Here is a 17736-nt window from a genome sequence, read left to right on the forward strand (position 1 = left end):
GAGTAGTCCTAGGAGTAGCTAGAAGCTAGCTAGGTAGCTTCAGTTAGAAGCTGAAATCCCAGGATAGGTATTTTTTTTCTCAATGAGGAAACCAAAGCTCAAGGAAGTGAAACGACTCAAGGTCACATGGCTGGTAATAAGCAGGGTTAGGATTCGAATCCACATAAGAGACCAGAACCCAGGCTCTTTCTACTTCCCCTCTGTCTGTACAGCCTCCAGAGGGCTGCTGGGACCTGGGGCTTAGCAGGCAGCCTTACCTGGTTCAAGGGAATGACGAGGAAGGCTCCCCCACCAGCGCACTCGGTCACGACTGCAATGAAACGGGGGTTCACGGCGCAGAAGTGATTGTCGTGGACGCTGTGGGTGATGGGCACCGAGTCGTAGCAATTCTCCTTGCTGGCTGGTTTGCCAAAGACGTGGCGGAACTTGGAGCTCCGGTACTGGGGATGCCATGACATCTGCGGGAGACAAACAGGACAAAAGGGGCATGAGGCTCGCTGCCCTGATGGTGGGACACTCAGGGAGCTCACCTTCAGAGGGCACGACCAGCACAGTGGTCAGTTCTAGGTGGACAATGTGCTATGAAGGGCAACCAAACGAACAGACTGTTATTGTGGCTACTTCTGTGGATCTGGTGAGACGGTGTATGGTTATCGCTGGCCTGTTTGCTTGTCATTTCTTCAAGCGTAAGAACAAAAGGCAGAAACGCAAGAGACAGAACTCACCACCTTCCCCCCCTCTCCACCATCTCAGCAGGCACCCCAGCCGTGCCATGCCACTCAGCCCAGCTAAGTGGGTCACACTGTGTCCTCTGGAGCCGCCTGCCTGGGCTCCAATCCCAGCTCTGCCACTTACCAGCTGGGCGGGCAAGTGACTTAAGTCTGAGTTCTCAGTTTCCTCATTTGTAAAATGGGGATAACAAAATCATCTGTCTCATAGACTTGTCATGAGGACTAAATTACATGATACATTAAGGTCCCTTGATCTACAGTAGTAATTACTCCCAATATTATCATCCAGGCATCCTGAACTTCTCCAGATCCTCATCCAGCCCTGTATTTGTTCACTCTGTCTACTGAGCACCACTGGACGACTGGGCCCCGTGCCTGGCACTGGGGATTGGAGAGAATAAGCATGAGCCCATCCTTACAGGAGTGAAGAATCCTGTGAGCGAGGCCCCTACAGGAGTCCGGGCCACTGGGACCCAGTGTACTCTAGGTAATAATGGAGATTTGTACATGGCAGTCAGGGAAGGCTTCCCAGGGGAAGTGACATGTGAGCTGTGATTTGAAGGATGAGGAAGAGTTGGCTATGTTGACAGGACAGTGGTAAGGTGGGGGGAAGATATGCCCGGCAGATGGAACAGCCTAAGCAAAGGCCCAGAGACAGAAGCAAACATGGAATGTTTGGGAAACTACATGTGGTTTAGTAAGATTAGCAAGGTGATGTTAAACACACACACACACACACACACACACACACACACACACGTAAACTGGATGATGTGAGTGACGAGAACACAGCTAGAGGGGTGAGCAGGGCTAGATCATGAATGGCAGAAGAGGGTCTCGGCCTCATCAGTGGCCAAACACACGACACAACGTGGCCTCTCAGTCCTGCTGCTGCCCAGGTCAAGCCCCTGACCCCAGTCTCTGACCCCACTGGGCCTTCTTGTCCATGTTCCTCATCTAGACCAGAGAGATCCTTCTGGACCAAGCCTGGATATATTCCTCGCCACCCTCCTGAGGTCACCCTTGGATGCTCCCGATTTACTGCCGCCCTGCAGGAGCAAGGCCAAACCCAGCCTAACATTTAAGGCCTTCTGGTGAGGTCCTGCCCCATATTCCGAGATTCAACTTTCCTTGCTCATCTTCTAAAGGGTACTTTCCAGATAAAGAACCCCCAGCTTCCCTGAACCTGCTTTTGCATTTCCAGTCCTCTGGACCCTCCCCCTTGCTTTCCTTTCTGCTTGGCCTGCCCTTCCCCACCCTGTATCCCCTGTATCCATCTCCCTATCTCCACCTTCCCTTCTCCAGCTCCCACGTCCTCCTCTGGAGTCTTCCACGACACCACAAGTAGCAGATCTCTGGTTCTCCTCTCCTCTCTCTCACCCCAACCTGCCATGTCTCCTTGCTGCCCTTGGGCTCTTGACACTCTTGGCTCTGATTCCTGAGTCTGGTGTCAGGTCTCATCTCCTCTGCTGCTTGCAGGCTCCTCAGAGAAAGGCCTGGCACTCTGCTCCAGGAGTGCCCAGCCCAGAGCTCGGCCCACCCCAGGCCCTAGGAACTTCCCAAGGGCAGGCATGTGTGTGCTGGGCACCCACAGGGTCAGGACCAAAGAAGGCACTTGCTCTGTGTTCAGTTCAAAGCCACAAGATAGACTGTTGACCTCAAGAGGTCACGGTGATCAGGGGTCTGACCCATGAGCCAAACTCTTTACAGGGAAGCCCATCAGCCTCACGGGACAGGTCTGTCCTGTGAAGCTCAGACATTTTAACTTTCCTTTTGGGAGCTGCATTTGCCAGAGCTACAGGAAGCAGCACAGAACACAGGGACAGACTAATTAATGTCCATCTGATCCCGGAAAGGGTGTAAGAAGCTGTATAGAAATGGAAAGCACACAAGATAGGAGCAAATGGAAAAGCCTTGGCAAGGAAATGGGGACAAGGGAAAATGCGGGGACACAGAGATCGCCTGATATTTGGAGGTAGTTAAGCTACTGAACGTGTGTTGCTAGGTCCTCCACACAGTGCAGGTGCACTTCAGACTCGGCTCCAAGCTTCCTAGTGGCCAATTCGATAAGGGAAACAGAATCACAAAGGGATTTAGCCAGCCACCACTTGCTAAGGAGCAGCACAGCTTTTCTCTGCAGGGGTTCCTGAGGGAAATGAGTCCTGGGGGTCCTCACAGAAAGAAATCACGAGGACCGAGATGTCCCTAGGGTCTTGGTAATTAGATGGCAGCGGAGGAACTGCCTTGGGCCAGGGCTGGGGTTAGAAAAGTAGGGGGGCATGTCAGCAGGCTCAGCTCCAGGTGCCTCCCAACTCTGCCTCACCTTCAGCAGCTGCCATGGTGGGGCGGGGGGGACACCCGTCTGTGGCCAGTGGTGGGGCTCATCAGACATTCTATTGCTCCCTTCACGTCCCTACCTCCTTGCTGTTGGGCAGTCACAGAACTGATTCTAGCACCAATGGATCAGGGACAGCAGTGGTGTGTGCCACTTTCAGGCTGAAACATGAAGACCTGCCTGTGACCCTCCAGAACTCTTGTCCTTGGTTGAAGGGATGAAAAGCCCACATGTTCTGCATGATGTGGCTTCCATCATCCTGGGTCCCCAAGGGGTCCTGTGGAACAGAGGATCTCCCCCTAACGAAGTCCCTGACTCTGTCATGGCGTGACAAAGAAATAAACCTGCAGAGCAAACCAGTTAGAAAGTGGGGCCATTTGTCCCAGAGCTGAGCCTACTGTCCTGACTAACACACTGCCCCATGCAGCCCCAACGAAAGGTAAACTGGGAAATGGCTGTCTGTGCTTAGTGTGGCTGGGGCACAGGAACCTGCGGGAAAGAGATGGGCGAGGAGGCAGGACCCAGATCACCTCAGGAGCCATGTAAAAGAACTCAGACTCTGAAGGCAATGAGGAGTTGCTGAGGCGATTAAAACAGGGGATCGAGCAGAGCTCACTTTTAGGAGGACTCTCTTGATTGCTGAGAGCAAGAAAGGGTGGGACAGGTGACAGGTGAGGATCACCTGGGCTGAAATAGGGCAGAGGAGATAGAGAAGAGGAGACATGTCAGTGAGAAACCAAGCAGGGGAGATAAGCCAGCTTTCGGGCTCAAGTGCTGTGGGCTGTTGGGTGAGAGGGTCCATCACGGCTGCAGAAATCCACATGACTGACCATTAGCATCAGTCCTGGCCCCTCTGGCCATTCTTGGTGCCCTCCCTTCACAGCCTGGGGCTTGGCCCCACACCTGAGGGATGGCTCTCAGCCCAGGGTCAGGGTCAGGGGGCCTCAAGAGGCATGGTCAATGACTGTCCTTCAGCTCAGTCACTTCCTGGGCAATGACAACTCACAGTTTTTGGGTGCTTGCTATGTGCCAGGTGCCATTCCCAGCATGAATTTAACAGGCAGGTGCTACTTTGCTCCCCATTACAGATGTGGAGGTGGAGGCAGAGAAGGGAAGTAACCCACCCAAGGGTGCACAGCTTGTAAACCGTGGAGCTGGGGGTGGGGACGCAGTCCTGCCCCCAGAGCCTCCATCTCCAGGTTCCTGCAGATAGCGACCATGATGAGGAAATCTCCTTCACACCCATTCTCAGCCCAGAAGAGGAGACATCATGACCATTATCACCCCCACGTTTCAGAAAAGTAAAACAGGGGTGACTGGGTGGCTCAGTAAGTTGAGCATATGACTCTTGATTTCAGCTCAGGTTATGATCTCACGGTCATGAGTTCAAGCCCCGTGTCACCTACTTAAGATTCTCTTTCTCTCTCCTTCTGCACACCTCCCCACCAAAATTAAAAAAAAAAACTAACTAACTAACTAAAACATGGCTCAGGAAGCTACGTGGACACCTTTTGAAAAGAGGGCTGTTTGCCTCCATTGATGAAGCCAGCTGCTGTGAAACAGTGACAGAAAACTAAAACTCTGTGTCAGCGACCTTCTGTCCCTCTGCCCCCAACACCTCTCCCCACTCTACCCCGCCCTACCCCGCCCAGCACCTTATCTCCACTGCCAAGTTTCTTCCAGATCTGTTGTCATGGAAGGAAACTTAGAGAAGTGGGGGATGGGGCCAAACCAGGCAGGCCATCTCTCTCTCTGTGCCCACGGGATGGGCATGTGCACACATATATGTGGGTGAACTTTGTGCAAATGTGTATGCACTGGGTGTGCATGTCTGTGCATGAGCACTGCGTTCATCCTATGTGCCCGCGTACTCCTGTGCACGCATGTGTGCGTCTCTTTGGGTATTCAATTGCATCTGTGCCTGGATGTGTGTATCTGTGCATGCGTGAATCTAAGGACTCAGCAATTCAGAGAGCGAGAGTTTCCCCTGCTCATTTCCCCCACAAGCAGGCACTTGCCTGGAAATGCAGCCTGTAGCGGGCCCTCAGCACTGCAAGGGCCCTCACCCATGGGCTGGGCCAGAACGGCTGATCTGGGCCAGATTTATCCCATGCCACCAGTCCCATCCTGCCTGGTGCCAGGCTGGGCCCACATCAAAGTCGCAGCATGCCTTCTTAGGTGTGGCCGGCCAGCCCGCTGGGGCACAAAGCAGGGGTGGCATCACTTCTGCTGCTGCTGCTATCCCATGCGTGTTTAGCCATGGGATTAGGCTTTGTGGACTCCGAATTCCCTGCCCCCTCTACCAAAAGATTTAGTCATCTCTGGGTTTAACGACCCACTGAGTTTACTTCTTAATGCCTGACAGTGGAATGGCTTGCTCCCTGCCCCATCCCTTGCAGCTCTCCTGCAGGTAAGTGGAGATAGTTGTTTCATTTGATGAGGGCAAAACTGAGGTGCCAGGGAAGCGATTTGACCAAGATCATATTAATAGGGGCAGTGGAGGCGGGAAGCAGAAGCCAAGGCTTGACCCAGGGGTCCCTCTTCCTGCCACATGCTCCTCTCTGACGTGTAGAGAAAGAGATGGAGAGACACACACAGACAGAGACTGTCCCGCCTGCCCCCAAAGGCCTGTCTTCGCAGCCCAGCCCTGCATCATTACAGGACGAGGGTAAGCTGCAGGGTGAATGAAACCAAACCCAAATTGGGTGTGGTACGAACCAGCATAATAGATTATTCATTAATTGTCTGTTCCTGGCCTCAGGGAAAGAATGAAATTATCTAATTTGGTTTTAGCCGTCGGAGGTGGGTAGGAGTCTGGTGCTGCTGGCTACCCTTGTCCCTTTGTAAGTTTGGGGTTCCACATCCAATATTTGGAGTTTTACTTTCTTTCTCTTAAAACCTGACCTTGTGGCCAGTGAGCTGCCCCCCTATTGCCTTGGGAGAAGGTCTAAACCACCATATTTATATCAGTGCAGTTAATAGAGGGGAATTAGAACCACGGTTTCTTCGGTTTAAAAACTGAAAAGATTACTGTAAGAGTAAAGAACACTCTATTTGAAGGTGATCTATAAAGACCAAGAGTTAACACAACACACAGCTGATTATGGGCGGGTCCCTCATCTTGACTCCAATCTTTGACCAACTATTACCCATCATAGGGCTTGTCCTGATCCTGACCTTGGCTCCAAACTTGCCTGGAAACCATTCTCTTTTGTCCTGAATCCTTATCAGGGCCTGTGACCCACCCCAGAAGTGGGATATCTGGTTCTGGAAACAAGGCCCAGCTGAGGTCAAGGCCCCTGTGGCTGACATAGGTCTCTGCTTAACCAGCCATTCACCTGGAGGCGTCCTTCCCACCAGGCAGAAAGAAGAAACCACAGGTCTTGGCGACTTCCTGCTAGTGAGAATTTTATCCACAGTCATTTCTGCTTGTCTGAGGCCACGCCCTGTTGTACTTGTCACTCCTTGGCACAAAGTGTCTATTTTCGTCTTCCACAGGCCAGTAACAGGGTCTGCAGTGAAAGGTTGGGATGCAGGGACGTGGAGCCTCAGGGCCTCACTTCGCAGGCTTAGTTTTCTTCCCTTTCTTCAGAGCAAGAAGAGGCCTTGTTGCTCTCCACAGAACTTGGGGGACCCCCTGTCCTGGTTTGCCTAAGGTGTAGGGTATGGGACAGGGGCATATTCCCAATGCAGGACTTTCAGTGCTAAAATAAGGAAAGTCCCAGGCAAATGGGGACAAGTTGGTCACCCCCATCCCCCACCAACCACAGAGATCTCCAGAGAACCATTATCTGATTCACATGCGATGATTTTTCTTTTTTTTTAAGTAGGCTCGATGTCCAGTGTGGAGCCCGATGTGGGGTTTGAACTTACGGACCCCGAGAGCAAGGCCTGAGCTGAGATCAAGAGTCCGATGCTTAAGCAACTGAGCCACCCAGGTGTCCCACATGCAATGATTCTATTCTAAGTCACTCATAACCTTGACTCTGGCAATTTGCTGTGTGGAAGAGAAGGCTCTAGAACCAATTTCCTAAAGAGCCCAACATCCTGAACCAGAGCATAGAACATTTCAAAGCAGAAAAATACGAGGTTTGTAAAGGGAGGTGAACCTGGCTTAATTCAATCAGCAATCTCCACTCGCTATTGGCTTAGTGCTTATTCTGGGCCAGGCCCCGTGTTGGGATTGAGATGGGGCAGCGAGGGCTGGGCAGTTCTGTCACTGCTCTCCACATGTTTACACCTCTTGAGGAAATGGCTGAGAGCAGGAAGACAGGACACGGCACGATCTTAAACTGGTAAAGCACAGGGCTGTGGACTGTGACCTCAAATGCACATGAGAATCATTTACATCGGATCACTGGGTGTGGGACCTCTGCACCAGTTCTGTCCAACACGGGGGTCTCGTGGCTTCTAAATTAAAGTCAAAATGATTAAAAGAGGGGCGCCTGGGTGGTTCAGTGGGTTAAGCGTCCAACTTCCACTCAGGTCATGATCTCACAGTTCGTGAGTTCCAGCCCCGCATTGGGCTCTGTGCTGACAGTTCAGAGCCTGGAGCCTCGGTGTCTCCCTCTCTCTCTCTGCCCCTCCCCTGCTCATGCTCAGCTCTCTCTATCAAAAATAAATAAACACACACAAAAAATATAAAATGCACCTCTTCAATCACATTACCAACATTTCAACTGCTCAATAGCCACATGTGGCTACTGGGTACTCAGTTAACAGTGTATTGACAGATCATGTACACCACACCTGTGTGACTTTGGGCAGGCTAACTTAATGTATCTATTTCCTCACCAGTAAAATCAGGCACAGTAATAGATAATAGTTAACTTACTTACTTGCTTACTATGTATGAAGTATGTTCTACGTACTAACTTAATCCTCATGGCAAGTACTATTATCCCCCCATTTTTATAGATGAGACAACTGGGGGCTCAGAGAGGCAAAGCAACTTGTCCAAAATCACACAGCTAGCAGGCGGCTGAGCTGGAATTTGAAGCCAAGCTGTTTAGGCCTGGATCCACACTCTTTCACAGGGCTGTCCAGACGATTAAATGAGAGAATCCACACAGCACATGGAGTGATGCTGGGTGCGTACTGAGTGCTCTACACGTTTGCTGTTAAGACTGTTGTGGTCCCTTGGGGCGCCTGGGTGGCTCAGCCAATTGAGCGTCCGACTTTAGCTCAGGTCATGATCTCGCCGTTCATGGGTCTGAGCCCCGCATAGGACTCTGTGCTGACAGCACAGAGCCTGGAGCCCTCTCTCTCTCTCTCCCTTCCCCCACCTCTCTAAAGAATAAATAGATAAACATTAAAAAAAAATACTGTTGTGGTCCCAATGTTTACAGGACACTAAGATTTGATTTAGTATGTGATAGGTACGTGTTGAAGGCCCAACATTTGGGGGATCTAAGTAAAAATCCCAAACCAGAAAGTGCAAAACAGACGCGAGGCATAGAGTTCTCATCCCCAGTGCTCACCACGTTGATGGAGGGAACAGACAAGCACCCATGAAAAGCTAACCAATAATCCATCTTGGTCAAGAAGAACCCGACGAGTGTTATGTGTGCGTCTCTGTGGCAGGACTCTTGGGGTGGAAACCAGCCGCCTAGCTCAGCCGCTTGCTGAGGTGGCGGGTGGGGGAGGGGGGGAGGCTCTCGGTGGGGGTGGAAGGGAAGACAGGGGCAGCCCTTGGTTCTCTCCATTAACATAGGCCACACAGGATACTGGGGACACCGCTTCAGGGCAACCCCCCACCAGACTTCCTCAGTGAAGACTTTCACAGACTTCAGCAGTGAAGGCAGAGGTTCCTGCAGCTAGAAGTAAAAACAGTCCTACCTCCACGTTCTCTCTGCCATGCGTACCCTCCTCTGCCCCCATCTCCCTTCCTCCAGGTCTCCGGTCCTTCTAGTCCAGCACGGACGGCTCCCCACAGGCCCCAGGAAATACAGATTGAGTCAGAGAGAGAACCAAGAAAATGCCTCTCTCCTCCTGATAAGATTAGGCCCGAAGGAGCCCCTCCTCCTGACAGCTGACACTCCCCAGAGCCAGGTCCCTGGCATCGAAGAGAGGCAGGCCACCTCCTGAAATGGCCTCACCTCCCCTGCCCCACGGCCCCCAGCTGTTCTCCCCCTCCCTCAAGCCTCGCAAAGCATGGGCAGCCTTTTCTCTGGGCGACTCCATTTCTCCCTCACCCCAGCCCAGGGCTCCTTTCCTGCACTCACTCTGACACTGTCATTTCCCCTAAGGCCCACCTTAGGTCCTCTCTGTCCTTAGGAGAAAGCTCTCTGCTGGACTAGGGTTGTGGGGCCCCACATTCTGCCTCCACTGCCTCCCCTCATCTCCACATCTGCTTGCTTCTCCTCATCTCCACAGACTCACCCTTTAGCCAAACTGGTTTATCTGCTCTCCCCTCAAAGCATAGTGTTTTCCCAGACACGCCATTTTTGATCATGCCCCCTTCGCTCTGCCTCGAACTTAATCAGCCCAGGTAAGCGCATGGTTGGCACTTAGCTGGGCTCCTAGGATGCCCTTCCTCTCACTCCCACTTCCTGGGCCCATTTCAAATAGTACCACCACCAGGGAGGAGCGCTCTCTCTCCTGTGAGGCTGCCCAGGGCAGGAAAAGAGAAGAATCAGGTTGAAATCCTGGACCTCCACTTGTCTCTGGGCCTCAGCATCCGCATCTGTAAAAGGGTACCCTAATATCTACCTCAGAGTCTTGCCAAGGATTAAATGAGATAATGGCTGCAAACTATCTTGCAAACATCAAGTACCAACTAAGAGCTCGGCTATGGTTGCCCTCTTCCGTTCTCTGGTCCTGCTGCCTGTGTTTCTTCCTACTTTTCTCCATCCATTCATCCAGCCACTCACCCATCAGACTGCCAAGTCCGAAGGGTCTTCCCCTCTGCTTTGCCCACACTCAGGTCAGATTCCACAAGCAGGCACCCAGGGGGAGACCGACCTGGCTCCTGGGCCAGCTTCCACTTATGCCACCAGCCTCTCCTGAACCCTCCCTGGGCATTTGGGGGAGGGGGCTGGGCCTGTCACTTTCATAGCAGGCATGCTGGTCAGGTTGGAGAATCTTGATTCTGATGCCAATTTACTCCATGACCTTGAGCAGATCTCATCCCCTCTCGGGTTTTGTTTTCTCAGGCAGGTAATATTCCTACCTTGCCCGTCTGTGAGGACGGTCTGCTGAGGGCTCTCCAGTCCACACACACCAAAGCCCAGGCAGGACTGTGAGGGTGACAGAGCTGTCACCTATCAGCTAGGGCCTATCAGCTGTCCCAGTCCTTAGTTTCAGCCTGGTACCCTTCTTGCCTGGCTCCTCTGGAGACAAAGAACACAGCTTCTTCCTATTTATTCCCCCAAATCAGGCCCAGACCAAAACTCCATGCAGATTTATTGCCCCACAATCTCCTTATCTGAGAGTTTCAAGGGACAAGGGTCACTGGGGACTTTCTAAACCCACCTTCAGGAGGTTGAAAATCTGGAGTCCCTACTTCCTCCTCACCATCCATTCCCCAGCAAAGCTTCTGAATTTGTCTTTGGACAGAGAGGGACACTGAGGCCCAGACAGGGAGAGTGCCTGGCTCAGGGTTCCACAGTGAGCAGAAGCCCTATAGTCCAAGTTCTGGGATGGCACCTGCCAGGGGGCCTGCATTCTATTGTCACTGGCTCTTGCCTCTGGCCCACCAGTCAGCTCCCACCTGCCCTGTGGCAGGGGCCTGGGGCCTGAAGGGTGACTTCAACCTGCATTACTGGGGCCCTCCTGAAGCCTGACCTGTGCTGGGGACTGTGTGGGAGAAGGCAAGGATAACCCTGGCAGGGGCTTCTGCCCCTCAGGGCTCAGGTTGATGGGAGAGGCCGACATGCAACCAGCGAGCACAATTCAGGGTGAATGGGACTGAGCAGGCTGCAGAAGGGAGGTGGAAATCCCAGGAATAGGTGAGGGCCTCTGGGCAGGTCGGTTTGAGGCCAGTCTCAAAGGCTGAGTAAAGTGAGCTGAGCCCAGAGTGAAGGGAGGGCATTCCAGGTGGAAGGGGGTGTGTGGCGTGGCAACCACAAAGGTGGAGTCTGGCCGGCGTCTGGGCAAGCGCCAAGGGAGCAGTGGGGGCCAGGCCAGCAAGGTGCCAGCAAGGGCTCTGAATACCGGCTCAAGGACTTGGCCCTTGAGACCACGGGAAGATGTCAAAGTTTGTAACCAGGGGTGTGGTGAGGTGAGAGGTGCTGTGTATTTAGCTCCTCCTATTAGGTAGTTAGAATGTTTGGCTGGAGAAAGTATTTTCTTTCCTCCATTTGGGCTTGTGTCTAAGGAAGAAATAAGTGTGTGAAGTGGGTTTTATTTTCCACCCGGCTCCAGTTGGCTGGAGGGGCTGTGGAACACAGTGAAGAGGAAGAGGGTGATGGTTCAGAGACTTGGGAGGAGGCACCTGGGTGGCTCAGTCGGTGAAGCGTCTGACTCTTGGTTTCAGCTCAGGACATGATCTCATGTTCCTGGGTTCGAATCCTGTGCTGTCAGCGCTGAGTCTGCTTGGGATTCTCTCTCTTCCTCTCTTTCTGCCTCTCCCCTGCTTGTGTTCTCTCTCTCATTCTGAGGCGGGGGGGAGGGAGGAGAAGATCATGCCTGATTAGGGGAGCGTGCAGAGCCACCGATTTGCTGGCCAGGAGTCAAACTCGGCTCTGCCTCCCCAGGTCTTAGCAATTTGATTCAGCAGTGGAGCCGGGAGGCCACATCTCAGCAGCTGGGGTTTTACCTCAGGAGATAGCTTCCTTTCTTCCCTCAACCCACTTCGCTGTTCTAGGAGTCTCCAGATATGACTGAGGGGCTGCCTGTTTCCTGCACATGCCGGGACAGCCCAGGACTCCATTTCCCAGCTCAGCCACACACATTGGAGCCGCACACATTGGGCAATTCCTTCCTGCTTCTCCCTCCCCTGCTTATTAATGTGGGGGTAAACGCTCAGCTTTAATCAATTCTTTAGGTACTGGCTGCAATAGTGGCCAGGAGAGGACCGTGAGGCCACCGTCTCCCCGTTTCCAGCCTCCCTGAGCTCCCCCCAATCATTTGTTCAGACTGGGCCTGTGGGCCAGGGAGCACAGGAGTGAGGGTGAAGGGGACAGGAAAGATGTCAGCATCCCAGGCTGAAGACGTGCTTCTGGCCCAAGACAAACTCTCTGCGGGGACTGGTGACAGTATCTCAATTTACACTTTGCGGGATGATGTCTAGCAGTGGGTCTCCACCTGAGAGTTCATCAGAATCACCTGGAAGGCTGATTAACTTCCAGACTGCTGTGCCCATCCTAGAGTTTCTGATTTAGCAATTCGGCAGTGGAGCCTGAGAACCTGCATTTCTAACAATTTCCCAGGTGACAATGATGCAGCTGGTCCGGGGACCACTCTGAGAGCCATCGCTCTACAACCCCGCTCAACGATCTGCACAGTCCTTCCCTTTCACTGCTCAATTCATTTCCACCTTGCAGGGGAGGCAGAATTTACATCCGCCTGAGGGTGGGGAGAAGTACCCCCATCTCATGGATGCAACAAGCTGTGCTCAGCTCAGAGCAATTTTCTGAGGTTACAGAAATACACAAAGATTCCATGAACACACAACCACTTCCTAGCTCAGGGCCACTTGGGGCTGTGATTCTTGGCTTTCTACCAGTCACATATTCTCAATATACAAACATGGGCTGAGGCCAGCACTCAAGAACCAGGCGGGTATTATGATGACAGCTTCACTGTCTCAACAGCAGGCACCGAGGCCTGCTGGTCAAGACACAGGCTTCTGAGTCAGAGACCCAGATATAAACCTAGACTTGCTTTCTGTGTATCTTGGAACCACACAGGCACTTACCTCTTTGCCAGGTTGCTATGAAATGGGGCCAAGGCTGAACAGAGCAGTGAGCCTTGCACACAGTGAGTCCTCAATAAACGGTAGCAACCGGAGGGCCCAGACAAGAGCCAGGGAGGGATGTGGGGATAGATACTAAACCTCTCTGTCTTCTCATCTGTAAACTGGGGTCAGTAACAGAACCTAACTTATAGGGAAATTGCAAGGATTCAATGAATTTATTAATTTAAAATGCCTCAAAGCCATGCCTGGCATGGGGGAAGCTCCTACACACGGTCCTTTTTGTCAAGTATGATAATTTTAGCACCTAACGCACACTTTTCATTAATACGTGTCAGCAAAACCGTCAAAGAATACATTAGGCTATCGTGACGTCAAAATTTAAAAACCAGGGACTCCAGGGTGGCTCCGTCGGCTAAGCGTCCGACTTCGGCTCAGGTCATGATCTCGCGGTTTGTGAGTTCGAGCCCCGCGTGGGGCCCGGTGCTGACAGCTCAGAGCCTGGAGCCCGCTTCGGATTCTGTGTCTCCCTCTCTCTCTGCCCCTCCCCCCCCCCCCGCTCGCTCTCTGTCTCTCTCCCTCTCAAAAATAGACATTAAAAAAATTAAAAATAAGGGGCGCCTGGGTGGCGCAGTCGGTTAAGCGTCCGACTTCAGCTCAGGTCACGATCTCGCGGTCCGTGAGTTCGAGCCCCGCGTCAGGCTCTGGGCTGAGTTCGAGCCCCGCGTCGGGCTCTGGGCTGATGGCTCGGAGCCTGGAGCCTGTTTCCGATTCTGTGTCTCCCTCTCTCTCTGCCCCTCCCCCGTTCATGCTCTGTGTCTCTCTGTCTCAAAAATAAATAAAACGTTAAATTTAAAAAAAAAAAAAAAAAAAAAAAATTAAAAATAAAACCAAAAATCCTCGTGGTGCTGGTTGTACAACAGTGTGAATGCGCTCCATGTCACAGAACTGAAGACGGTTACGATGGCAAATTTTACGCTATGCATATTCTGCCACAGTGAAGAAGGAAGAAGAGAGCCAGCAGCACCTAGGTATCACGGCCCGGCTCTCGGTGCACCTTTGGCCAGCTCCACCTCTGCTTCTGCTACACCTTCCCTGACGGGAGTGGGGGGGTGGGGCTGGTCCTCCTGCCCCAGTGGAGGTCACATTCTTTCACTCCTGGCCACTCAGGGCAGAAGGGGTGCTGTAGGGTGCCTCATGGCTCTCCCAGGTGCTGTCAAGAAGGGCCCGGAGGACCATTCCCCGGGCAGAGGGGCGGCTCTTGCCATCCACTTCCCTCCTGCTCACTGTCCCTCTGTGGAGCCAGCTCCAGCTGCTCCTGGTGAAGGAAAAATCCTTGTGAGGCAGTGCCTGCAACCGGGACTCCCTCCGGTTTCAGCTGGGAGCTCCGCTCTGTGCAGGGAAGGTACACAGACATTCTGAGACCAGGGGCCCCGCTCCAGGATGCTCTGCCCTCATTTGCCGTGTGACCCCACTCACGTCATTGTCCCTCTCTGGGCCCTGGTGCTTGTCTGTGCAATGGGAATGTGTGTCCCTGCTTGTCACCCTCCTGAGGCCTTGGGGAGGCTCTGCAGGGGGAGTGGAGGCAAAGGTGTTTTGTTTCTTTATTGCGCGATGTGACTACACAGAGAGGCAGCAGGGATGGTGACAGACACGGTCTCGGGGACCACCTACTGGGCTCGAACACAAGCCTCACCACACACCCAGTTGGGACACCTTGGGCAGGCTCATCAACCTCTCCAGGCCTCAGGTTTTGTCATCACGAAGCGGGATGGTAATAGGAAATGAGTTCATATCTGACAAGTACTTAGAACACTGCCTGGCACATGGCAAGTTCAAGATAAATTCAAAATAAGCAATAATAGCAACTTCTACTGAGTACTCACTGTGAGCTGGGCACTGTTCTAAGGTATTTGACTGTATTGAGGGATTGAAATGAACCTTTAGCAAAAATGGATAAGGTGCACAGGACTTACAGACTAAACCAGAAACACAAAGTGTCCGTGTCCTTTCTTTCTCCTCTAAGTGGCAATACTTAAAGATTTAAGTATTAGATCTTCACAGTCTGGAAACAGAGAAAGCCTTGTGTCTCTCTGCCACCCGCTTCGTGCTGATTTAGAGTCTAAAGCTCTAATTCTTATCTAATCTAATTCTCAGCCAGGCACACTAACTCCCTCTCTCAAATGATTTTATTACATTTGGGGCAAAAAACAGATGAAGTATTTCAAGACTGCCCAGTGTCAGGGACCCAGGTGGGCATCCAGCCCAGCTCTGTCTCCCTTTCCACACCACTCTGTCTGAAAAGTCTGAGGGTCCTGGCTTGTACCATTCTAGTGATGGAAAGCGCACTCCTTCCGGGGACAGAGCAACTCAACTGTTTGTTACACTTCCTCCTTCTACAAAGAGGAAATCCACAATTTCCCCTACTGCCCTCTTCCATCCCTTGAGCCCCACCAACCACATCCTTTGCCTTTGCCCCATGCCAACCCTTCAGAGATCTGAGGCCCCTGACCACGTGCCTCTGGGATGGTTCTACTCAGGTTGGGGAGTTTTTTGTGTGGCTAAGTTTCCTAACTACTCCCCATTTTGGTCACCTCCCCGTTATGCTCCAGTGGGGAGCTCTCCATCTCTCACCCAGCTCGGAGCCCAGACTGTACTCAAATCCTCCAGATGGCGGCTGAGAAACACTCAGAAGAGCAGGTCCCCCCAAAGATCCCAGATTCACTTCTTAGAATAGCAGCACTGGCCAGACCCCAAGAACTCATGGGGTGCAGAAAGAGAAACTGAGTCAGCTTGCCCAGGGCCATCCATACAGGGAAGAACCAGGAATGGGATTCAGATTTCTGGCACCTGAGCCCAGGAGAGTCCTCTAAAACATGAAACAAAGTTTCCTTTGATCCTGTGTCTGGATACCGCACCAAATATTTTGTTTCTTATCTGTGTTGCTGTCCTCAGAGGGACAAATTCCAAGGATGACAGGGGAAGAAAAATCTAATTGTGAAGCTGGGGGGTCATTCACCCTAGCTGGACCCTCCTGGAGGTCAGACTTTTGGAACGTGGGCTATATTCCTCCAGTGTGTGGTTTAGGCTAAGAAAGATGGGGCTCCTTAGGTTCAGGAGAGAAGACAGACCCCCAAGTCTTTGCTGCTAGAAAGATTAACACGGCAACAGCCCCACAGTGGGAAAGGTAAATCGGGGCACATCGACTCACCCTACATTTTCCATGTCTCCAGCTGGAGACAGACCCTGTGCTGGCATCTGTGGGCTCAAAGGTAGCCATGGGGTGGCTGCCCTGGGAATGGGTAGAAAAACGGAGAAATCACACCCCACTTGAACAAAGTTTGATCACAAATGTGGTGGTTTGTTAGAAGTGGCAGCTGCATAGAAAAGGACCAGGAGGTTAGAGCAGGGGGACTTTTTTTTTTTTTTAATCATATGCTCCTTTCAAAGAGAAAAAAAAATGAGTCCCCACCCCTGCCAATATTTTATATTATACACGAGTAACTACCATTGGGAGCTGTGAGGCACAACATACACATGAAGCAAGATTCATCATTTTTTTTTTTTTTTAAATCAGGTCTGTATTTCTTTCTTTTTTTTTTTTTTTAACGTTTTTTATTTTTGAGACAGAGAGAGACAGAGCATGAACGGGGGAGGGGCAGAGAGAGAGGGAGACACAGAATCTGAAGCAGGCTCCAGGCTCTGAGCCATCAGCCCAGAGCCCGACGCGGGGCTCGAACTCACGGACCGCGAGGTCGTGACCTGAGCTGAAGTCGGACGCTTAACCGACTGAGCCACCCAGGCGCCCCAGCAAGATTCATCATTAATCAGAGTGACTGCAAATTTCAAATAATGTCCCTCAAATTTAAAAACACCTTGGGCTGATTTCTCATCAGACTTGATTAGCTTGTCATTGTTTTTTTTCCCCTTATCTGTGGCTGCCGATGGAATCTTGCTGGAAACCCAAGGGTTAACCTCTTGTCAGCTCTTACTGGTATTATTAGAACCACCACCAACCAACCCACTGTTCAGATAGGAATCTTCTAAAACCACTTGTCCATTTTGTGAGGATTCGTTTAGTTAAAACTGGTTAGTATAATCCATTAATCCAATCTGGATTAATTAGTCTGGATTAACCTGGATTCATTAACCAGGTTAAATTAATTGTAATAAACTGCTGAAAACAAATCAAAGAGTAGGGGTCATCCTTTCTTAGAGGGCTTTCCCCCTCTCTCCCGAGACTTCTGGAGACATGAGGCATGAGGCTGACACCCTGAGTGGCGTCAGCAGGTGTAAACCTGGGAAACATGAGCAAAGCTGAGTGATTTTCCCGTCAGATATTATTTTTTTCCTGCACCCCAATGAGCATGCACACCTCACTTTGGAGGCCACCAGAACAGAAGCTGGGGAAACTATCAGAGAGGATTTTCAGGCCGCATAGGACGGTAGAGATCATCTGGTCTAACCTCACTTTTCAGATGAAGATACAAGGATTCTGGAAGGGATGTAACTTGTCCAAGGTCACCTGGCTGGTCAGTAGCAGATCCCAGAGAGAACGCAAACCTCTAGTTCTAGATGCTGACACTGGATGCTTCCCTGTCCTGGCCACAGTCCAGCCTCTTACTGGGCCGTTCGCAGGTCCCTGCACCTCTCAGCCCTCTGCAGCTGTGTCCCCTGTGGCATGAATCACTTGCTGGCTCTGAGGGTGGAGTGCGTCCCAGCAAAGTCACAAATGCTGGCACAACGGAGGGACGTGTTGCTGTCGGCAGGCCACGGTTCCAGGAGTTACTCTGTCTCACTCTGAAGCCTTGGTT

The 17736-nt window shown here is 51.8% G+C and overlaps 1 protein-coding gene across 1 annotated transcript in view; it reads right to left on the reverse strand.

Moving 5' to 3' along the window:
* Positions 1-17736, reverse strand: part of CORO2A (coronin 2A) — a 53935-nt gene that overhangs the window by 25398 nt on the left and 10801 nt on the right. The window contains exon 2 of the mRNA XM_042911895.1: positions 258-458. Coding sequence (XP_042767829.1) covers positions 258-458 — 201 coding nt within the window. The remainder of the gene's footprint in view (positions 1-257; positions 459-17736) is intronic.

This window comes from Panthera leo, chromosome D4 (genome assembly GCF_018350215.1).
Source record: "Panthera leo isolate Ple1 chromosome D4, P.leo_Ple1_pat1.1, whole genome shotgun sequence".
Lineage (NCBI taxonomy): Eukaryota > Metazoa > Chordata > Mammalia > Carnivora > Felidae > Panthera > Panthera leo.